Below are 23,218 nucleotides of genomic sequence, written 5' to 3' on the forward strand. Positions count from 1 at the left end.
CTCTTTATCTGGAGAGCAAACAGGGCGGCTCGCCCGGGGCCCGCGCGCTCCGCGGACGGGAACGTGGGGCACCCTGTGTCCCCCCTGCCCTGTCGCCCTGCCCCGCATCCCGGGGGGGATGCTCGGCCCTGCACCCCCTCCCCAGCCGTTTTCCCTCCTGCCACCTGGGTTTGCTGGGGGGCAGGGGTGGAAACGCTGTGATCCGCGGTGGCTGCTGCCTCCGGAGAGGCTGGCCTCGCAGGAATCCCTCTTCGTGCTATCGATTTCCCTTTATCAGATAGCAGGAATATGCATGGGGCCGAATCCCTGATCAATCCCTGCTCCGCGGGTGATCAATCAGCTGCTGCGGGCCCAGGGCTTTCATCGGAGGCAGCCGGGAATGTGGAGGGGAGGTGCCAACTTTGGGCACGACCCCTTATCCATCCATCCATCCATTTTTCCTTCCTTCCTTCCTTCCTTCCTTCCTTCCTTCCTTCCTTCCTTCCTTCCTTCCTTCCTTCCTTCCTTCCTTCCTTCCTTCCTTCCTTCGCTCCCTGCTCTCCCCAAGTTCCTGAAATGCAGGGAAGCGCACGGGGGTGGGTGGCGGGAGCTCCTTGTTGCCCTCGGCCGGGACGCGCTCCGGTGCCCGCGGTGGCCAGGGGGCCGCCGGGGTCTCCTTGCTCCCGTCCCCCCATCACACCTGTGTCTGTGCGGGTCGATGGCACCGCGGCCGAGGGATGTGACAGTTCCTCGATGACGGCCGGGGATCGTTAGAGGCGCCGAGCGGGGCCGCGGGCACCGCGGGAGCAGGGGGAAGGGCAGGGGTGGAGCGGCCCCGCGGCCTCCGTTATTGATGGCTCCGTAGGCAAAGGTCAGGGCGTCCCCCGGGCTCCGCTGCCAGTGCGGGGACCGCGGAGCTGCCGCCAGCGTCAGCCGCTCTTCCCCCTCGCCCAGCCGCACGCGCCGGCCTCTGTGCCCCGCACTGCCAGGGCCATGACGCAGGGAGCAGCGGGAGCCCACGAGGACGGACGGACGGGCAGCGCGGTGGTCGCTGCGGTGCCACTGCCCCCAAGGATCTCCTGTCCCCGCGGCTCCCTGCTCGCCTCCTTGCGCAGGACGGGGAGCCCTGCGCCACGCGGGGCCCGCGCGAGCGCCGGCGTCGCCGCGTCCGCTCGCCTCCCTCGGCCCGGCCTGGCTGCGCGGGGCGAAGATTTACAGGCTGTCAGAGCGAGGGCGGGGGGTCAGCAGGGGTCACAAAGTCCATTTCGGAGAGGTCACCGGCCACTTCTTGCCATCTAATGAAGCCATTATTCGTGAAAGCGAGCGCGCGGGCGGCCGCCCCTCGCCGCAGCCCAGCGCCCGCCCGCGCGGGCAGGAAGGGCTCCCCTCGCCGGGCGCCTCCGCCTGGCACCGCGGCCCGCAGCAGATATTGCCTGGTGGGAGAGGGCAGGGCGGAGGGACGGGGATGAAAAACACGGGAGAATTTCCCTCGGTTCCCTTTAAATTTGGTTATTCCTTTATTTTGGCTTTTTGCTCCCCTGTTGCCTCTCTCCTTGGACACCCCAAGCACGAGGAGGAGGCGGCCGGGGAGAGGAGGAGGAGGAGGAAGGCGGGACCCCCAGAACCCTGGACAGGGAGCGGCGCCGCTTCAGCACCATGGCCAGGGCCGCGGGCCGGGCCGGGCGGCGCCCGCGGGCGCGGGGCCCCACGCGCGACGGGGGCCGGGTCACCCCCCACGCGGGCAGCTCCCCCCTCAGCGCGGCGCCCCCCCTCCCCCCCGCAGCGCCTCCCCGCAGGGAACGGGGCTCCCCACGGGTGGGGGGGTCCCGCGTGGGGCACCCGCGCGGCGACGCTGGTGCGTGGGAGGCGGCGGGGCCGGAGCGGGCGCTTTTACAGGTCGCCCCTGTGGGATTTGGTGGCCGTGGTGGGGGGGGTCCTGCGGGGACACCCGGCGCACGCGGCCCCGGTGGCGGAGGCGGCCGCGGGCCGGGCCGGGGGCGGCGGGCGGCGCTGTCCCCCCGCCGCCGGGCCCGGCCGGATGGCGAGCGGGACATTGTCCGCAGCGGCCACCGGAAATGGAGGCGCTGGTCACTCGCCCTTTGTCCCTGCCAGGCCCCGGGGGACATCGCGGGACGGGGCGGTGGGGGGGATCCCCCCAAGCCCGGCTCCCCCGCGCCGCCCTAGCGGGTTGCGCGGCCCCGGGTGCGGGGGAGCTCGGGGCCGGGGGGCGCGCGGCCCCGGGACGGGGGATGCGGGACCCACGGGGGCGCGTGGCCCCAGCGGGGTGGGGGGGACACGGTCCGGCGCGGGGAGGACACGGCCCGGGCCGGGCGCGCGGTCCCGCTCCGGGCCCGCCCGCTCCTCGGGCCGCCGGAGCACGCGGGTTTTTCCCGCCCCCTCGTGTTTTCTCCCGGGGGGGGGGGTCCCCTATTGCCCACGAGGGGATCGGGGGGGGGTGGCCCGATCCTCCGGCGCCAGCCCCAAGCGCTGCCCCCGCGGAGCTGCGCGGGCCGCAGGTGGCTGCGCTCGCGCGTGGGGTTCGCGGAGAGGCGAGGGGACAACCCCGTGTCCCCCCCGCCGCGGGGTGCGGGGGTCCCAAAGCCTCAATGCACCGGGGCGGGGGGGGGGTCACATCTTCGCCTTGACAGGTGGCCTCGTCCTGATTGGAGGGAGGGGGCCGAGCTCCCCCTCCCCAAATCTCTCCCAGAATGTATCGCTATTAACGCGGGGGGGTTAATTAGGGTCACGTGGAGGGGGGAGGGCGGCCGCCCCCCGGGCGGGCTGGACCCCGCGGCGCGGGCGGCGCAGGGGCCGGCGCGATGGCGGAGGGGGGGCCCGCGCCCCCCGGCCCCGCGGGTGGGTGCGAGGCGGGGGGGGGGGCGCGGGGGCCGCTATTGTCTCCGCGAATTTGGGAGCCTTTGAAAAAAAACCCTCCCGCTCCCTCCCACCCCTATTGTTGGAGTGAAGATGGAGTCAAACCTCTCCCGGCTCCCTCCTGTCGGGGTCTAAGCTGGGGGTTTTTTTTGTTGGCTTCTTTTTTTTTTCTTTTTTTTTTTTTTTTTTTCGGCCGGGCCGATACCCTCAAAGCTGGCCGAGGAGGAGGAGGGAGGAGGCGGTAACAGCCAGAGCGCGGAATTTGCAAGCGAGGGTCGGGATGGGCTCGGTTTCCAACCAGCAGTTTGCAGGTTAAGTTATATTATTGTCGCCGCCCGCCGCGGCTCCGCGATTATTAATAACCCCGCGCGGCCCGAGCGCGGGGCCCGCGCAGCCCCGGCCCCCTGCGCCCCCGGCGCGGCCCGCGCCCCCTGCCCGCGCCGGGGCCGCCCGGGGCTTTCGGGGCCTTTTCAGGATGTTTTTTCCTTTTTTTTTCTTTCTTTTTTTTTTTCCTCTTTTTTTCTCCTTCTTGTCTCAAGATGAGCCCAAAAGTTCAGGGCTGTTTTGGAGCCGGCAGCTCCTGCTGCAACCCGACGGCTGCTGCTTTAGGAGAGGGACTGGAGCGACTTTTCTCCAGCGTGGCTTGCTGAGGACAGGGCGATTTCGGGGTGTTATTTTGGGAATATTTTTCCCTTTTTGTGCATGTGTGTTTGGGAGTTATTTTGGGTTGGTTTGTTTGTGTTTTTGAGGGGAATGGGTTCAGGCTCTTTTTGGGGAGGAAGGGGTGAACTGAGGCGATCCCACCGTGGCGCTGCCTTCGTTTCCCTGGCTCCAGAGCTGTCCCTGTGCGCACGGAGACAGAGCCGGGCTCCATGTCGGCGGGGGGGATTCCCCCCTTCCCGGCACCCCAACCTGCAGGATTTGGCCCCCATGGGGGCTGCCCGCTCCCCTGGGGGCAGCAGAGGGGCTGCCGGGGGGACCCTGGGCTCCTCTGGGCTCAGCTGCTTCTCGGATCCATCCCCAGGTGCGAAGACGGGCGAGGAGGCGGCCGGAGACTCCCCGAAGGCCGAGAAGGAGCCTCAGCTGCTTCACGGCTCCGGCATCTGTAAGTGGTTCAACGTCCGCATGGGCTTCGGCTTCCTCTCCATGACGGCCAAGGGCGGCGCGGCGCTCGACTCGCCCGTCGATGTCTTCGTGCACCAGGTACGCGGGGAGGGCAGCGGGGACGACGATGCGGCCCCGGGGACGCCGCTCGGGATTGGGCCCCGGAGCGGGACCCCCGTTCCCCCATGCCGGGATGCTCCAGGCTCCCGGGATTTGTCTCCAACCCCCTCGGGCTGTTGGAGCGACGTGGGGCCCAGAGCCGCTCGCCCCTCTGTGGCCTGGGGTCACCTCTCCGGGGAGCGACCCTGTAAACCGATCCTGGAGCGATTTCATTTTCGCATCATGGTTCCCTGGGGAGCCCTTTGGAGCCACGAGGGGCCCCAATCCGGGGGGAGCAGGTGCCCGTGCACGTGGGAAGGGGGAAGCGGTGCCCGCTGGGGTGAATCTGTGTGTCCCCCAGTGCGGATGTGGGGTCCTGAGAGCCTGGAGTCGGGAGGCTCATCCTTGCGGGAGGACTGAGCTCTGCTCCAGGTCATGGGGCTCCGACCGGGAAAACAGAGGAACAAAACGGTCTTTCGTGCGGCGATGCGCGCTCATCCCCGTGCTGCGCTCCTGGAGGACAAAATTCCTGCCCAAAACCCGCTCCGTTCCCAGTGCGCGGACCGGGAGCCCGTGCGGTGCGTGCAGCGACTGTCGGGTGTCCGGGCTCGAGCTGCAAGCGCCGTCCCGAGCCGGGCAGCGCCGCGCGCGTCCGCTCCGCGATCCTGCCCCAGCGCTGCAGGAACTGCGGCTGCCGGGATGCAGCCGCTCCAGCACAGCCAGGGCCCGAGTCTGAGATGCTGGGGAAAGGGGACGGTGCCCGAAGCACCGGGCAGCGCGGGAAGGGGAATAGGACGCGCTCGGAGGCGCATCCGTGCCGAGCACGCCGCTCCCTCTGCTCCCGCTTGCTCCGTGCGTTTGGCGGCAGCCGTCGGGATCTGTCCTGCCCGTGCTAACCTAGCGAGCGGAGGCGCGCGGGAGCCCCGCGTCCCCCTTCCCCGGGGAGCCACATAGGGAAACGGCGTCTGCAGCGGCTCCATCCCGGGCTCTGGTCGTGGCGCTGTTTGCCAGCGAGACCCCAAATCATCTGGGGGAGCCCGTGCGGCTCCTCCGGGCAGTCGCGGCGGCACGGGGAGAAAACAGGGCCGTGCACATGAGCACAAGCGGGTGCCACGCTGCGTTTATTGGCGCCGGCCGGCTGAGATTGCGGATTGCTCGCGGTCCTGCGGGAAACGGGAATCGCACGGGGGTCCCGGGGAAGGTCGCAAACTCGCAGCATCCCCCCGGGAGCCGCCGTTGGGCATGGGAAGCGCTGGGATGTGTTTGGTGCTTTGGGAAGAGGAGCGGGGATGTGGCGATGGGGAGCGGGAACGTGCGCTCCGGAGCCCTCCCTGCTTCCCGGGCAGCAAGGTGGACCTGGAAGGGCAAAAGCCAAAACTGAGGGTGCCCCGGTGCAGAGGTTGGGGTTTAGCAGAGCCCCGAGAGTCCCTTCCTTCCCCTCGCCATTTACATGTGTGAGTGATGACCCACAGGAAGTAATTGTGGGAGAAAGAAGGGAATTGGCCTCTTTAGATCTATTAAATCACTTTATTACAGGAACCAGGTCTGAATGGCCCCTCTCGGCAGGGTGTGCGGCCCCAGCGTCTCCAGCCCTCTCGCCCTTTATCTGATCACAAAGAGATTAAAATCTCGGCAGGACAGGAGACTAACAGGGCTCCTCCAGGGCTGCCTGTCCCTCTCTTTGTGAGCCCAAAATGAGGCATTTGGGTTCGAATGCCTCCCCTGGGCGCTGGGCAGGGATTCGTGGGGAGCCGCGTGCGGGATGGAACCCGGAGGAGCCGCTCGCGAGAGCCGAGCGGGACCTGGGGGGTCTGGAGTCGGAGGCTGGTGAAACCCCCCCGAAATGGCCGTGTTTCACCCCCCGGGGATGCGGCTGCTGCGTTCACACCTCCGCTCCGGGTGTCCGGTTACAGGAGCATCCCGGAGCGCCGGGGGAGCCGCCCGGCAAAGGCGGCAAAACCTGGAAACAGGGAGAGGGCGGAAATCCGGGCGCCTCCATCGCTTTTTCCCTGGTGCCGCTGGGCCCAGCTGATATCAAACCCAGCCCCGGCTCAGGCTGCTGGGAAGGGGGTGCCAGGGCAGTCGCTCGCGGGCCTGTGTCCCAGCTGGGCATCTCGGCGTGTTTCTCCAACCCTCTGCTCTCAAGAAAGGTGGAAATTCTTGGAAAAGGCAGTTTTGGCTGGTTCATTCAGCCCTTCCCGTTCCCTGTGCAAGGGGAGCACCCAAGTCCCCAGTCCCGTGTGCAGGACATCGGATGCGGCAGGACCTGCCTCCCGCCGAGCATCTTGTCACTGGGAGCACAGGAGCAGGGACCCCCACGGGAGCCCTCCAACATCTCCCCCTTCTTCCCTTGGCCCTCGGAAGGGGCCCGGGGCCGGGCCTTGTGCCGGGTTATCCCGGATCCCAGCTCGCTGCCGCGGGGGCTGCCGGGGCTGGGACACAAACGGGGCTGGGACACAAATGTCCCTTCACATCGGCTGCCGTGGGGGAGGGGAGGCGGGAGCAAATTCAGCAAATCTTCCTTTTTATTTATTTTTATTTTTTAATTTCTTTCCCTAAACTATTTTTCCAGTTCTTAACAATCTCTGCCGGCGTAAAATGCGCCGCATCCTGGGAATGCGGCAGCAGCATCGGATAGGGAGCCCGGCTTTATCCCCCTCCCCGAAACCCCCTCCTCGAGCACAAAAAAAGGCTCCTGTCTCTGTGTAAAGATTAACGGATGGCTCCAGGCGCATCCCTGCCCCCATCCGCCCGCAGAAAACACCCTTAAATGGTCTCCGAGATAAAATAGCCCAAATGAATGGGATTTCTGCCCTTCTCCCGGGGCCTGGGAAGGGCCAGGGCTGCCCCTGAGACCTGGGATGGACCCGGTGGCTCCGAACCCCTTCCTGTCCTCCCTTTACATCCTCGTAAGAATAAACGGTGTCCAAAGCTGAAACTGCCGGTGCGGTTGGGGCTGGCGAGCACCAAGTGCGGCCACTCCTGAACTATGAAATTAATAGGGAGCAGCTGATCCCAATTAGCCCCCGAGTGGGGCTCTGGCTACGTCAGGAGTGGTGGAAAATAAAAGGGAGTGGAGGGTTTGGGACAGGTGAGCTGCCTCCAAGGGATGCCCGCCTTGGGAATGGGAGTTTGAGCCGTTTCACAGCGGAAAGTCGAGAGGGAGCATTGAAAACCCCTGTCCTGGCAGGGAAGTAGCTTTATTGGGATTGCGTTTGGATAAGGAGGAAAAAATCCTGGGGCTTCTCGCCACAGGATGGGCCAGGGCAAGGCTGGGAAGGAACAGGAAGGTTGCGGCGATGTTCCCGGCCCTCTGCCAGGCTGGATCCGGCAGGAAGTCTCCCTGTTTATCCCTGTTCCGACTCCTCCGTCTGGAAGAGGAGCCTCTCCCTGGCCACATAGCTGAGTCGATTCCCGCTCCACATGGATGGCGGCTGCCCCGGTGCCAGGGAAAGGGCGGGATGACTCGGGAAGCTGCAGAGGATGCAGCAGGCGGGAAGGACCTGGCAACCAAGGGCTGGATGCGGCTGCGGGATGCTGGAATCCTCCCTATGGGAATCTCTGTGCTGGGAGCTGCTGGTACAAATGGGCCCTGGGGCCATTCCGTGGCCTCCCTCCTGCTGGATCCAAAAATCCCTCCGGGCACAGCGGGATGAGGAGGGGGATGTGCAGCCTCGTGGACCGGCCTTTCCCCAGGGCTGCTCCTCTCTCCGCAGCCTGGCCTGGCCCGGCCGGTTTTCCAGGGGATTTAGGGTTCAAGCGATGCCCAGTTCCCGTGTGGATGGGGCTGGAGGCCGCGTGCACGAAGCCGGTTGGAGGAACCGCCTGGCGCGGGAATAACGTGTCCTTGTGCCGCCGAGCGCCCGGCGCACGGGAACGGGACGGCTCCTCGGAGGAGCAGTGGGAAAAGGAGGCGCCGGAGGGTGGGTAACGCGGCCCGGCCGAGCGCTGCCAGGGCCTGTGCGGGAGCTGGAGCCATCCGTGCCGTCCTTCATCCTGCTGTTCACTCTGGATCTGAATGACGGCAAGGGCAATGCCTGAGTCAGGCCGTGCTTTCGAGCGCAGCGTTAGCGTGTGGATGAGGAAGGGTTCGTAGCGCTACCCGCGGGGGCCGAACGCTCCCGGGGGCAGCATCGTTCCTGGGGGCAGGATGGCTCCCGGCCGGCACCCGCTCCCGGCGCTCCGCAAGGCCGCGTCCGCTCGGGCCTCCCTTCCCCCCCGCTCCCACCAGGAGCCTGGAACTCCTGGAATTTGCCGGGCGCGCGCAGGGGACAGCGCCAGCCCTTTGTTCTGGGGCCGGCCCCGGGCTCTCCCTGCGACCCCCCATCCCAACCTCTCCGGCTGGATTTTGGGGAGGGGGCCGCGCGGAGCGCCGGGAAGGCCCCGCTTTGTGTGTGGTGCCGGGCCGGGGCCGCGGGGCCCCTTCCCTTCCTTTCAGCGGCGGGAGGTATGCGGCCGCCTCAATGGGCTGCAGTTTGATTACCTATCCGATAAGGCAGGAATGCCAGCAATGCCGGCGCGCGAGGGGGCAGGGGATGCGCCGGGACCACCGGCCGCTGCCGCGCACTTCAAAAGGCGGCCGGGGCGGGGGGGGCCTCGGCATCCTCGCCCGCTCCCGCCGGGAAAGAAGCGGCGCCGCTTTCGGCCTCCTCTTCCTCCCGGCGCTGCCGCGATGGGGGCGCGCGGGGACGGTGGCATCGCGGGGCCGCTCTCCTTCCGCCCCCCGCGGCGGCCGCGCCGGGAGGTGCCGCTCGGGTAAACACAGCTGGGCTGCTCCGTGGGATCCCCGCGGGCGGCTGCTCCCGGCGCCGCTCTGGCACGCGCTGAGTTTGCCCGGCCGCGTGGCCGTCGGGGCTCCCGCCTTGGTCGCAGCTCTGTCCGAGCTGGCCCGCGTAGGCAGCGCTCGGCGCTGGCCACGGGGACCCTGGGGTGTCCTTGGGGACCTCGGCGGTGGCTTTGGAGCGGGTTGGAGCCCGGGTGATGCTGGCTCTGCCCGGGGGTGCTCAGGGGTCCTCCCCTTGCCCAGGGACACACGCGCATCCCGGGGGAGCCCCCTCGGAGCAGCAAACGCTGTTTTCTTCCTCCCTGCCGGTTTTGGGGGTGTTTCCGTGCGTGTCCTGGAGCTGACGGGGGGCTGCGGCGCCACGTGACGGTGACAGACTCCCATGAATGGGCCAGCGGCTCCATTCATAAAGGAGCAGGGAGCAGCTCCAGGCGCCGGGACACGGAGCCGCCGGGACGCGGAGCCGCCAGCCCGGCCGGGGGAGCTGCTCCTCCTCGTCCCTCCGCCCGCTCTATCCCAATTCCCAAGTTCGGTTTGGACGCTGAGCAACGCAGCGATGCCGGGAGGGAAAGGATGATCCAGGGCCGAACGGCTGCTAAATTTGGGAGCGTTCAAAGGGCTGAAGCTGCAGGGAGCAGCAGCAGCAGCTCTGGGTGCTGCTGCGTCCAAGGGTTTTGCCCAAGCATCTCTACTCCTGTAGCTGGGCAGATCCTCCCGCAGGGTCCTGGTTCCTACTCCACGCTTTGCCTTCCCTTTATGTCCAAATCCCCCGGAATTGCTGGAACAGGGAGGTTGGCTTCCCAGCCGCAGCTCCTGCCTCTCCGCAAGGGAGCGCGAAGCTGCCATCGAGGGGGGACACGGAGGACGTTCGTGTCCATCGTGTCCTGGGATGGTGCCCGCGAGAAAGTCCCTCTGCAGAACTGGGTCCTTGGCACGTGCTGGGATTTGGGGAGGGATCAGCGCTGACCCCTCTGTGTCTCTCCTCCTGCAGAGCAAGCTCCACATGGAGGGTTTCCGCAGCCTCAAGGAGGGCGAAGCTGTCGAATTCACCTTCAAGAAGTCGTCCAAAGGCCTCGAGTCCATCCGGGTGACCGGCCCCGGCGGTGTCTTCTGCATCGGCAGCGAGAGGAGGCCCAAGAGCAAGAGCCTTCAGAAGCGCAGGGCGAAAGGAGACCGGTAAGGGGTGAGCCCCTGGGGTCCCAGTGCTGGGAAAGGTGGGCAGGGATTGGGATGTGCCGAGCCAGCCATCCCCTTGGCATGGAAACATGGCAGGGATGTGCCGGCCTGGGGGATTTTCTCCAAGAGAAACCTCTCAGGGGGTCAGGAAATGGCTGGACATCAGGTAGGGTCTCCCAGGCCTGGACGTGTTCCCAGTCAGGCTCCTGTCACCGAGCTGTGGGGATGGAAGGAGCTGGAGAAGGAAAAGGAGAGCAAGCGGTTGTGGCTGTCCAAGTCCCGAGCAGGGCTTAAAACGGACAGGAACCAGCCCATTCTCCTGCCGTTGATCCAACGGGAACATGGTGTCCGTGTAGGGAGGGCTGCGGCGGATGAGCCCGGCACAGGGCTGTCTGATGCCGAAGGCTGGAATTGGCTGTTCCTCCTCCAGCCGGAGATGCTGCCTGTCCCCCCGGATGGTCCTGCTCCTCCCAGGACTCCCTCCCTGCAGGGGCCACAACCAGAACGGAGCTGGAGGGCTCCTCTGCCCCCACGTCCCGCTTTGTGTCCCCATCCTGCCTCCTTGGGCACGGGCGTTTGCTGCCATCTCCTGGTACAAGCGGCACCGCCGGGCTGAACCCGAAGTGTGGGAGCGGCCCTGGGACGCACGGAGGAGCCAGCAGGGATGTCATAGAATTATAGAATCACAGAATGCTTAGGGTTGGAAGGGACCTCTAGAGATCATCTAGTCCAACCCCTGCACACGCAGGGTCACCTAGAGCACATGGCACAGGGCTGCGTCCAAGCAGGTTTGAAGATCTCCAGAGAAGGAGACTCCACAACCTCTCTGGGCAGCCTGTTCCAGTGCTCTGGCACCCTCACTGTTAAGAAATTTTTCCTTAAGTTCCTGTGGCACTTTTGGTGCTTCAGTTTCCGGCCATTTCCTCTAGTCCTATCAGTGGCCACCACTGAAAAGAGACCAGCACCATCCTCTGCACTCCCTCCCTTGAGGTACCTATAGACACTGATTAGATCCCCTCTCAGCCTTCTCTTCTCCAGCTGAACAGGCCCAGCTCCCTCAGCCTCTCCTCATAGGGCAGATGTTCCAGGCCCCTGATCATCCTTGTGGCCCTGCGCTCGACTCTCTCCAGCAGCTCCACATCCCTCTTGTCCTGTGGGGCCCAGCACTGGACACAATACTCCAGATGCGGCCTCACTAGGGCTGAGGGGCAGGATCACCTCCCTCGACCTGCTGGAGACGCTCTTCTTAATGCAGCCCAGGATCCCATTGCGCCTCCCCCTCCTGAACCACCCTCCCTTCCCACCGCAGCAGGTGCTACAACTGCGGCGGGCTGGACCACCACGCCAAGGAGTGCAAGCTGCCGCCGCAGCCCAAGAAGTGCCACTTCTGCCAGAGCATCGCGCACATGGTGGCCAACTGCCCCGCCAAGGCGCAGCAGTCGCCCGGCTCGCAGGGCAAGGCCGCCGGCCTCCGCGACGAGGAGGACGACGACGACATGCGCAGCCCCGCGGCCCTGCCGGAGCCCCGGGAATGATGGCGGGCGCCGGGGTTCGGGGATGCCGGGGGGTCGGTGGCCGCTGTCGTCCCCCCCCATCCCTGCCAGCCCTGCCTTTATTTATTGGCTCCGGCGGGTCGCCCTCCTCCAGCCTCTCCGCCCGTGCCGAAGCCAACGCCGAGGGAAACCTGCACTAGGACGTGCGTGAATGACGTATCTTTGGGTTTGTTTGTCGTCTTAGGGTTTTTTTTTTTAATATATTCTCTTTTTTTTGTATATTTTAATCTTTAAGAAAAAAAATAGGGGGAAAAAAAGAAAAAAAGGAAAAAAAAAGAGAGAGAGAGATAGAGAGAGAGAAAGGACCTAACTCCTGCAACTTATTCTCAGGTATTCGAGCAATCTCAGGGATAAATTGCCTCTGTAGCCAGCGCTGGATAGAGAGCAGGGTTTTTTCTAACAGCAAAAAGTGACAAGGTTTGTCTGGAAGTGCAGATCTACCTCACTGGGTGTTTGCTAGGTGGCCCGGCGTGTTGCTGAGCTTTCTGGTTGTGTTTTTTTGGGTATGTTTGCGTTTAGTTTTCTTTTGGTCTGTATTTGAATAGCCTCTTTCCTACCGGAGCAAGAGGGGTTTTGGGCTGCAGGGAAGGAAGGAGAAGCCAGCGGTGCCCTGGGCAGGGCACAGCCACTAGATCCCACGTTGTCCCGGAGGATCCGGCTCCGCTCCACACTTGGGAATCCCTGCGCTCCTGTTTTTTTTGGGCAACGCTGTGTTAAACCTGGCAGCCCTGGGGCCGGCTGGGCCCTTCCCTGGGGAGGGTGCTGTGATTTTTTCGTCTTCCTGCTGATTTTTAGGTAGTGATAAGTTTAGATGTAGACGGGCACAGGGATGGGGAGCATCTGCTCCATCAGTGCCAAGGGGACTCCGGCTCCCCCGGCTCTTCCCTGCTCTGCTCCGGTAGTTTTTATGGTGAGGTGGTGGTGTCTGTTTTTTGGGGAGGGTGGGGGAAAGTCTCTGAGTTCTCGGGGAGCTGGACGACCCTGCTTCAGGATCGCCGCTTTTATCTCAACGGGGTAAATGCAATAGAGCACATCGGGTTGCGGGGGCACCGCTGGCCTTCCCGGGCCCCCTCGGTTGTGCCGGGTAAACTGCTGCCCCCCCAATTCTTGTTTCTGTCTTGAAGAATCATGTAGAACCTTTGCCCTTCCCCTTCGGTTTGATTTTTTTGGTGACTTTCCACTAGGTGTCTAGTCTATGTAAATACCTCTGTAAATCTCTCCGCTTTCTCTCAGTATTCTCCTTGATTATTGTTTACAAAAGTAAGATAAAAAGGGAAAAAAAGAAAAAAAAAACATCTAAAAGGTTTTGGACCAGAGAGACAGGATCTTCTCTGCGTACTCTGCCTTGCAGCTCTGCCTGTGCTAGGGGGATGACTTCTGTAACCATCCCTGCCCCAGGCAAAAGCAAAAGGAAAACGGCTTAGTGAATCACTCATTTTTTTCTCAGGGCCAATAAGGGACCAGGATTCAGGAAAAATAAATTAAAAAAAAACAAACAGGGGATTTTTGTAGGTAAAGGGAAGCCACACGGCAGAGGAGGGTGTTTCTTGACTTGCCTTGTGGCTCTTCCCCACGTCTTGACAATAATTAATAAACTGCTGCATCCTCCCCTTGCCTGCCCGTGCGAGGGCCGCGGGCGCCGGGCACGGTGCATTACGGGGCCATGCGGGGAGCGTGTGAATGTATGAGGACCAAGCGGCCCTCGCGAGATGTTTCCTCCCCTGGTGCAAAAAAAAAAAAAAGAGAGAAATAAAGCCCCAAGCCGCGAGATTTGTCTACGAGGAGACGTAAGAATGTAACTCCCATGTTTACTGCTAGCAACCAAAGCTTGTTTGTGTGGAATGCGTGCGTTTTGACGAGGTGTTGGGGAGGGGGCAGCCCTTGGCCAAGCGCAGGTTTCCTGCGGGCGCCCTGCAGCCAGCGCCGATACCCCCTGTGCTGCGGGGATTCCCCCCTCTCTCCATTTTTTTTGTGTGTGTTTTTATTTTTTTGTACCAGCTATGTAAAATGTGATTTTTTTTTCTTTTCTGGAAAAAAAAATAAAAATAAAACACTGTGGGCCATGGCTGCTGCTGATGGTTTTGGGTGGTGGGGGTTGCTGTTTCCTGGGGCTGCGCAAACTCTCTAGCCCCTTCCCGCTCCCTCCATCCCCCCCACCTCAGAAAAAGCCCCCCCGCCCCCGTTGTCACCATCCAGCCCCCGCCAAATTCGCCCCCTCCCCGCTGTCCCCCCGCGGCCGCCATGTCACCCTCGCCCCGCCTCACGCGCCCCTCCCCTGCCCCGCCTGGCGCATGCGCTCTGGCCACGCCCCGCCGCGCCTGCGCACAGGACTCCCTCCCCTCCCCGTCGGGTGACGTCAGCAGAAGTGCGCGTCACCCTGCCCGGGAAGCTGAGGCGGCGCCGCCGGGAGAGGTAACGGCGGGAGCCCCGCGGGGCGGAGGACGGACCGGACCGGACCGGACCGGACCGGACCGGGACCGGGAGCGGGGCCTCCTCCCGCGGCAGCTGCTCGTGCTCGGGGGGGTCCCGCGGCGGCTGCCCGGGCTCGGCCGGCTGCTGCCTCCCGATTCTCCGGGAGTTCTTTGCCCCTTTCTGGTGGGATCAGCGGCTTTTCCGGGAATGCAGGGGATGTTTTTCCACGGAAAGCGGCGGGGAAAGCGTAGTCCGCGGTGGGGGTGGAGGAGGGGGCCTCTGCAGCACGTCAGGGGCTCTAGCAGCAGAGCCCGCCGGCCGCTTGTCGCTCTCTAGGCACTCCTGGCTGCAGGGCTTGAAGGTGGGTCTGGAAGTTTAGTGAAGCTCAGACCTGTTAAAATATTCGTTATGTGGATAACGTGGTGAGAAAGCAAGGTTTTTATGGCCGTGGAGGCTACACTTCTCTATTGGGAAGAGCAAGGCCCATCTGCGGTGGCAGTAGCGCGGCTGGCGAGTAGGCAGGTTTTGTTCTAAGGGTTTCCAGCAACTTGAGTGTAAAAAAAAAATGCTGAAGGTTTAGCTCCCTCATCACCTGCTTATCTGTGAATTGGTACAAATAATAAAAGAGCTTGAAAACAGTTAACCAAAGTGTTTTTTTTTTTTTCTTTCTTTCCCCAGGCAGATCCCTTATAATCTTACTTTGGGTTCTGCAGAATCTCTGTCCCTTTTATTTTCATCTTCCTAATTAAAGAGAAAATAAGCTCTCAGCAGAAGCGATGTCGTGGATCAGAGAAGGTGAGCTGACCATCATAGAGAGGTTTTGCGCCAACATTATTAAGGTAAGGAATGAACCTTAATGAATATTAATTATAGTAATAGCCTCTGTGACAGCTCAGTTTTGGAAAAATAGAGTTGCAAGCAACATTATCGCATATTAATTCTGGCATTGGATGTTTACCTAAACAGTATTTAGGGCTGGGAAGTTACTTGGGCTGCAGGCAGTGTTTTCCAGTGAGCTGAGTTTCCAGCTTCCAGGGTTGTGCTTCCTTACTGAGGGAGACAGGGCATGGGAGGAGGGAAGGAAATGTGATGTTCTGAGTATGGTTCTAAAAAATGAAGCTGAGTTTCTGGTGAATGAAATCCCAGTCCCCCAGTTCCAGGAGAATTCTCTGTGCTCAGCAGTCTTGAAGCTGGTGCTACTGTCCCCTCAAAGGGATTTGTGTGAGTTTAATGAGGTCAGCAGAAGGAAATGCTGCCCTTAAAGGGGGAAAAATGATGGCTTTATATGTCTTAAATATGTCTGCAGCAACACTTGTGAACTCCTAAAGCAAAATTACGTAGGCTGACAGTAGTGTGAAACTCCCCAGTGTCTGCAGAGAGGTAGCTGCGTCACAGCCCCTTTCTCTCCTGAGTCTCTGTCATGTAATAGAATATGGAGGAACAGAGTTGCTCTTCGTCTGAGGCAATTGTCAGTGCTGAAATGTTTTTATAGAGCCTTAAATAGGATTAGCAAAATGATAATTAGCTGCTTACTCTCTTTCCAGTTCCAGGATTTAAGGTGGGACTAACTATTTCCTTCCTACAAATAGGTGGTGCTGCCAAGAACAGCAGGGCTGAGCTCTCTGTGAGGCAAGATGCCAGCTTGATCCTTAGCCTCCTGTGTCATCTGCTCTGTGTCACCTTTCCTTATGTTCTAGGCAGGTCCCATGCCCAAGCACGTTGCCTTCATCATGGATGGCAATCGCCGCTATGCCCAGAAGTGCCACGTGGAGAGACAGCAGGGGCATTCGCAAGGCTTTGAGAAGCTGGCACAGGTGGGAAGGGTGGTTGCTGCCCCTAGGTTGGATGTTGCAAGTCTGAGCTGAGTTCACCACTTTGCTGATATGTTTTATTTTTTCTTCCCTGGAATCAGGCCTTGTGCAGAGCTAATTCTGCTTCAGTTTGTGAAAAGGCTAGTCTCATGGTTATGCTCTATTTGGAATCTGTGCTATAAAATTTAATAATGATTTGAACTGGAACTAGGGAGATTTTTCTCCAATTCTTTGAGCTATATTTGACACTCGTCATCAGGTGGAATTCGTCATCAGCTCTTAATGATCTTAGTTTCTTTTGACCCAGATTTGCTGTAGTGGGGAATTACAGGGAAGTTTTAGCAGCAGAGCAGGTGGGTCTTGCCTACCTGCCTGATTTCCTGAGGCTGCTTACCTGATTTCAGTTTTTAATTACCTTTTGTCTCCTTAACAGACGCTGCGTTGGTGTTTAAATCTGGGTATCCAGGAGGTCACTGTTTATGCATTTAGTATTGAGAACTTTAAACGCTCCAAGGAGGAAGTGGATGGGCTAATGGATCTGGCGAGGCAGAAATTTAGTCGCCTACTGGAAGAACAGTAAGAATCCTCTCGTGTGGGTTTCTCCCGGGGTCGCGTAATGGCAAAACATGGAATATTCCCTTAGCTTCTCTTATGCAACTTGTGAAAATGGCTTAAATGAAGGCAGCAGTCCTCCACCCAGTGGTCTGTGTTGCCATATGTCACCTCCAGGTCTCCTGAGCATGCTGTCTCCAAGCACAACAAACTTGTTTTTATTTTAGGGTTAATTGCATAATAATCCTGTCCATTTATTTGAAACAGCGCAGCTTTCAGCTGAAGACAACACAATCGTACATTTTGCTTAGGACTTGAGCCTTAGGTGCCTGTTTTGGTGAAATATCAATGCTTTATCTTGAATTCAGTCCTAGTATCCTCAGGAAATTAGAGTTTTAACTCTGCAGCTTGTGTTTCAAAGTACTTGAGACCTCTACAGATGGGCATATAGTGTGTGAGGTCACGTTTTGAGGTGGGGACCTAATTTATGTGGTCTGTGTAGTCAGAACTAGTACAGCTCCGAGTGACCAAAATGATTATGGTGACATGTTGCTCACATTTGGTGCATATATTTGTGTCCCCATTCCTCCTGGGTGAGAAGAACGTGCATATAGAGAGGAGATGCTTACCCAGACAAAATAAACCAGTAAAGCAGTGAGGGAGCACAACTGGAATAAGTGGAGGGAAAGGATGACTCGTATTCATTGGCAGAACTTGAGAAGAGCAGGAATACCTGAGCACTGCGGCATGCTATGAATCCAGGAGGCCGTGAACTTGCAATCTGTGCTAGCTGCCCTGTTTTCTACCCAGCGTGACCCTTAATCACAAGGGAACTTGTAGCACTGGTCAGACAGCAGCAGGAACCTTGAGAAATCTCATGAGTTTCCGATCTCAGCTAGTTTCCATTTTGCCATCCCCTTGTTGATGCACTCATCTTTCCTTAGAGCAGAAAAAAAGATGCTGTTGAGATGGCCATTATTATCTGTTTCCTATGTTGTTTATTTTTCATTAGTTAGATATCTGTGTACATTTTTTCCCCAAACACGTGTTTCCTAACCTCAAATAGGAATGCCTAATCTGTGGTCATTATCTTGTGCTTTGATTAAGTTTGTGAATCAGAAATCTGTGTATAGAACCATCAGTTTCCCCTTCATTTTCCATCATCCCAAACCAATCCCTAAGTCATCTGTGAACAATATTTGGTTGTTATGCCTTTTTCTAATTCTTCATTTTGTTTTACCACTGCATGCCTGCATTTCCCATTTGGTGGATGTTATGCAAGGCAAACCTGGCTCTCGTCCAGTCAGGACTGACCTGTTTTCTGCAGTCCTCACTCTTGTTGTTGGCTGCAGGGAGAACTTGAAAAAGCATGGTGTGTGTATCCGTGTCCTTGGGGACCTGCCACTTCTGCCATTGGATATTCAGGAACTGATTGCCCAAGCTGTGCTGGCAACCAGGAACTACAACAAGTAAGTAAGGAGTAATGCACTGTTCAAAGTGGCTGATAGCTGGTGTCTGCCTCGTGTACCTAAAGGCTGAGACTTGGCAGATACAGCACAGACATTTTTCTTTTCCTGTGAGCATGTGTAACTCTTCCAGAGAGGTGGTTCTCTCTGCCATCTGCTAAGCCCTTCTCTCGATTAGTTCCTTTTACATCTTTCTCTTTTCAGATGCTTTCTAAATGTCTGCTTTGCATATACATCGAGACATGAAATCAGCAATGCTGTGAGGGAGATGGCCTGGGGGGTAGAACAAGGACTGCTCGAACCCAGGTAATTCTCCTCGTTCTCTGTCCTACCTCCTATGTCTCCTAATTACCTCCCAGAAACCAAGTAGCTTTTAAATAGATTCTATTAAACCAGTCTGACTGGAACAAATGACTTAAGTTACTATGGAGTTGTTAGTTTTTATTATTTCAGTTACCATGGGGATGGGTTCACAAGCCAGACAGAAAAGAAATTAGGGCTGTGTCTTAAGTTAGTTTAAATGTGAAGGCAGATTTTACGCCACAGTAGTTGGCTTCTTAACTGTCAGTCTTAGCTATGAGGTTAAAGAACAGATGAATCATGAATATTGAACTGTTCCTCCGCCCTGGAGGAGATGGAGACGTTAGCACTTGGCCCTCTGCTCCAGAGGGAACTTTGCAGTCTCGTTAGGCCAGTAAAGGAGCATGAGGGACATGCTGTGGGGGCTAAAGCAGCATTTGAAATAGCCTGTGGAGCAGACAGCAGTGTGTGTCCAAAGGAAGCTGATGGCTGGCTGTGGTACAGCTCCAGTCACCCAATTTTAATATGTTTAATTCTCAGTAATTCTGGTTATGTAGTACCACCTCCACCAGGCTGTGAGGGTAATCTCAATGGAGTGCATCTGTCTCCCTTAGTGACGTGTCAGAGTCCTTGCTTGATAAGTGTCTGTACACCAACAACTCCCCAGACCCAGATCTCCTGATACGAACCTCAGGAGAAGTCCGGTTGAGCGACTTTCTACTCTGGCAGGTAAAGTCTTTAACTTTGTTTTTTTTCTTAATATTTTCCATCTTTGCAGAGGAGAGTTCTGTTGGACCCAGACATGAACTGATGTGAGAATTTTTAAACACTTGCCAGCTAAGTTGTAGGTAGCTTGTTGAAGGAAAAATTCAGAAAGGTTTTCTGGAAGAAGGTGTCAAATGTTTCCTTCAGTTGTAGGAATTGAAGAATTACCCTGCTAGTCTATACATAATGTGCATGACTGACTTGTTGACATTTTGCAACTTTATTTGACCCTGGTAGTGAAACAAGACCCCTCTCAGAACAGCTTCTGAGGATGGCAAAGTCCAAATAAAATACCTCAGTCCACAAAGCTGAGGTATAGTAAGTTCTTAACATGTGAAATTCATGTATCTGCAATTGCATTGCTATTTTTATTTCTTTTTCACATACTAAGCAGTACTGAAATGCTTGTAACCTAGGCTCTGCAGAGAACACTGAGAACATTTGAGTCAAGCGGTTTTACTTAAAAGTTAACCTTTCTTTTGCAATTTGTACAGCTTGGAGCCAAGAACCAAATTCCTTTAAGCAACCACATCAAATACTCCTCTTCTAAGACGTTTAGCTTGCAAGTTCATGGAAGTTGCCTGGCCCGAATTGGGCTGCCCAGCAAGCATGTTTCTGGGCACACGTACGCCCTGGACAGGTGTCAGTGCTGCAAAGGGACGTTTCTCTTGTTGGCAGTCCTGGCGAGGATGTCTTGGAGCCTGAGTTTGGACGTAACCGATGGAGCATTGCTGAGCAGCTGAATGCTTTGTGAATCTCGTTGGCAAGAGGCCCCTCTCCCCTGCCACTGACTGCAGCTCGTTCAACAGAAGTGGTAGAGGGCAATGTTTATTCGTGCTCTCACCCTGCCAGGTCACCATTTAAAGCACTAGTGCAAATTTACCTTTGCTGGCAGTAATGTGAGTCCTAACAACCCCAATGTAGAAAAATTGTGCTACTAGGGGTGATTCTGTGGCAGCAAAATGTCCTTGCAGCATTCTCTTGTGTAGAATTCATGCTGAGATTTTTCTTACAGCACTGTGAGTTTTAAAAAGAACATGCAGGGTCCTGTTACGTGTCATGTTTTATAGTAATGTTTGCTGAAAGGTTATCTGCTTAATTGAAACTTTAAGGAATTGATGGCAAAAGTGGATGTTTGACTTGAAAGCTTCAATCTTGCAGCTCTAGGATGCCAACAGTGCAACACAACTCTTAGATTCGTTATGCAGTTTAAATGCAGTGAGAGGGCAGTGAGGAATATCACCAGACGTCATTTGGTAAAGGTCTCAAGTGTCATGAACTGATCCTCAGTTCATCTGTTGCTCTTCTAACTCAGCCTTTGATAGTCCAGAAGTGCTCTATTAGTTTTTCTGTATATCTGCTATACTTCAGCTATTAGAAATACTTCTGTGAAGAGTGAAGACCAGCCTAGCATTTGAAATAATTCTGCTGATTACTTGTATGGGAACGGATGGCACTTGTCCCAGGATTAAAAGCAGACTAGGCAGAAAGACTCTACACTGTACAGTTTCAAAGTATCCTAGTTATTTTTATTTCATTTTATGTAGGAATCTGATAACACAACCTAAGTAAAGTCTTTGTGGCCAAAAAGGCCTATTTTTACTGAGCTTTGTCTTGATGACTTTTCCTTCACTAGACACCTAAATTCTTGATGAACTTGCTTTCTGCAGACATCCCATTCATGCCTGGTATTTCAGTCAGTGCTGTGGCCAGAATATTCCTTTTGGAACCTGTGTGAGGCTATCCTGCGCTTCCAGATGAACTACAGCGCTTTACAGGTAAGGGAGCCTTAGGGAGCTGGAGACACAGTATTTTGTTCATAGAAGAGCTCTATAACATGCTGGAGATCAGGTGAGAGTAGGTGAAGTATGAACAGGGAATTTGGAATTTAGTGCATTAATACATTAATAGCAGCTTATTCTAGATGTGCGACTTCTGAATTCCTGTAGCTTGTTACAGCATCTTAGGATATGGACAAGCTCCTGTTTTTTCTGGAGTAACTAAGGTATCTAAAGTTGCCAATACCTCCACTGCTCATTGCTGCTCCACCAGCAGGAAGGGTTTCTTCCTGCTCCTTGGCTGGTAGGGCAGAACAGGTGAGTGCTCCAGAGGGCAAAACCAGCCAGTTTAAGATGCTGAGCTTCTTGAAAGCCCCCTCTTGAAAACTCTCTATCTTTTCTGGTGCATGGGCAGAATTTCACTTCATCCCAGCACAGCAAAAGTTAGTTTACAGTGCCAGAGGACAGACTGATGAGTTGAATAGGGAGGAAGTGTGGTCAAAAGTATGAGAATTCCTCATTCCAGTAAGTATTTTGGACATTTTGCTTTCTTGAAAAGCCAGTATTCCCTTAATGTATGCATATCAGGTTATATAACAATGACCACAGTCTTATTTCTCTTTAATGAAGGCTTAATCTGCCTCCACGCAGATGTAGCTCTTATGTTAGCAGTTCTATGCCTGCCAAGTTAAGGTATGTGCAATGAGAAGAAACCCAAAAGTGTTTCTTTACAATATATTTTGAATGCTTGAGGATAGGTGGAAAGAGAGCTGCCACATTTTCCTTTATCCTGCCCATTATGCCACGTCTGGAGCTGGTACATTATTAGAGCACAGGCATTTGGCAATGCTGAGCCCATTCACTGCAGCCAATTAGCCCAGGACCCGATCATGAGCTCAAAGAATTGCCCCATAAATCGTTGTTCTGAATCCCCCAAAGCCTTTCTGCTGCCATGTGAATGGGTTCAAAGATTCTGTAATGACACTGGCAAGGATAGCTGGTGTGCGAGTCTGTGATGTGAAACCACTCCTCTACTCTGCTCCTCTCTGAGTCAGGTATCTGAGGCTTTTTCCATAGTCTGCCGTGACCTTTATCTATTTTAACTAGAAGTTAATGCTGTGAGCAGAGCTGTATCTCAAGGAGAAGGTCCTGAAGGATATTCCTGTATTTTCTGTAACCAATCAAGCAGCTGCCTGGCAGCACAGAGATGCACACAGAGCCTCTCTTTATTTAACCTGCCGATTGATGGCCAAGCAGAGGTTATTTCTGCTGTTTGCTACCTTGTATGTGTACCACGGGTGGGCAGGGAGGCCTGGTGAAGTGCTAATGCTCTGCTGCTTTTCACTGCAGAAGGCCAGAGACTCCTACATGGAGGAAAGGAGGCGACAACAGATGGAAAGGGATCAGGCTTATGTGACAGAGAAGCTGCAGCAGGAGGGGTTGGCATCTCATGGAGACTCTTCTCGGCGTCGACGGACACTGTTGCAGGAATGCGCTGCCATGAGGGAAGAGAGAATCCAGGGCTTTCTGCAGGCGCTAGAGCACAAGAGAGCGGACTTCTTTGAAAGATTGTGCCCTGTGTCTGCGTGACACAGGTGCCAGGTAGTTCTTGGGAAGACAGTTTCAAACTGTGAGGAATAACAGCTGCTGCCCAGAGGAATTCCCTTGGTGTGGAACTCCAGCTGGGATGCAGGGCGGCTACAGCACTTTACATCCCCAGTGGCACTATCCGAGTGCCAACCTTCCTAGTTCTATGAAAACCACTGAAGAAAGTAATGGCATTTTTCCGTCCTGCCTCGGGCCCCTGATGGTAGAGAGAGAATAAACTCCCCTGCCTTTTCTGCACTCCCTGGTATATTGCAGGCCTGGATGCTTTGGGGACAAGCAGGTTACTGGAATGAGCTTCCAGTTCTGTTAGGCTCCTCATGAATTGGCTGAGGAAAAGGAAATCAGTGCTGTTAAATCAGGCTGGACTTATTTTTTTTTTGTAGCCTTGCAGTGGGGAATCTTTTGGTAAGATTTCCTTTACTATTTCCATGAGGTGTCTCCTTTCCATTCTATACGGAGAGGGTTATTCCCGGTGTATAAGTGGGCCTGTGCCAAGCAGTGGTAGAGATGCTTCCCGCTCCCTAATAGCATCTATTTGTTTTCTTTTTCCCCTCCTGACTGCTGGGTTTTAGATCTGCTCTTGGCTTCCAAAGAACTAAACCAAGGTGGTCACTGTAAAGAAGGCCCAAAGCCTCACCTTGCTGTCAGGTCCTGTGAAATCTCAGCAACAAGGTCAGAAGGGACCCAAATGCACCTAAAGCAGTTACTGATGTTGGAACATCCCGATTGTCCTGCAGGAAGGAGGGGGAAGGCTCCAAGAAGGCAAGAAAAAGGATTGGTATGGACCTAAATTAATGGATTAAAGAGGAAAACAAGTTGGCTAAAACCAGGTGATGGTTATAGTATGCCAGACTTGTAAAAGAGAACTAAGCTATGACTAACCATCCTGTTTCCAAGGTGTTAGGGTAGGCTTAGTTCAGTGATACAGTAGCCAAAACCAACCTATCCCTAATGAAAA

The 23,218-nt window shown here is 56.6% G+C and overlaps 2 protein-coding genes across 3 annotated transcripts; both read left to right on the forward strand.

Moving 5' to 3' along the window:
• The first annotated feature begins 2,798 nt into the window (after window positions 1-2,798).
• On the forward strand, window positions 2,799-11,550 carry LIN28A (lin-28 RNA binding posttranscriptional regulator A). 2 transcript variants are annotated; one of them, XM_088531022.1, is made up of 4 exons: window positions 2,799-2,835; window positions 3,878-4,056; window positions 9,831-10,015; window positions 11,328-11,550. In XM_088531022.1, the coding sequence occupies exons 1-4, from the start codon at window positions 2,799-2,801 to the stop codon at window positions 11,548-11,550; spliced, it is 624 nt and encodes a 207-aa protein (XP_088387148.1). The 2 variants fall into 2 exon arrangements, with proteins under 2 accessions (XP_088387148.1, XP_088387149.1); XM_088531023.1 differs by lacking the exon at window positions 2,799-2,835 and adding an exon at window positions 3,134-3,164.
• Window positions 11,551-13,917: 2,367 nt separating this feature from the next.
• DHDDS (dehydrodolichyl diphosphate synthase subunit) lies at window positions 13,918-22,627 on the forward strand. The gene is made up of 9 exons (XM_088531141.1): window positions 13,918-13,980; window positions 14,732-14,819; window positions 15,678-15,794; window positions 16,225-16,367; window positions 17,696-17,812; window positions 18,014-18,115; window positions 18,724-18,838; window positions 20,545-20,652; window positions 22,003-22,627. Exons 2-9 carry the CDS (start codon window positions 14,757-14,759, stop codon window positions 22,240-22,242), a joined length of 1,005 nt encoding a protein of 334 aa, XP_088387267.1. The 5' UTR covers window positions 13,918-13,980; window positions 14,732-14,756; the 3' UTR covers window positions 22,243-22,627.
• Window positions 22,628-23,218: the final 591 nt, after the last annotated feature.

Source organism: Tinamus guttatus, unplaced genomic scaffold, assembly GCF_059628265.1.
Source record: "Tinamus guttatus ecotype Peru unplaced genomic scaffold, ASM5962826v1 Tinamus_guttatus_pri_ptg000397l, whole genome shotgun sequence".
NCBI classification, from domain to species: Eukaryota; Metazoa; Chordata; class Aves; order Tinamiformes; family Tinamidae; genus Tinamus; species Tinamus guttatus.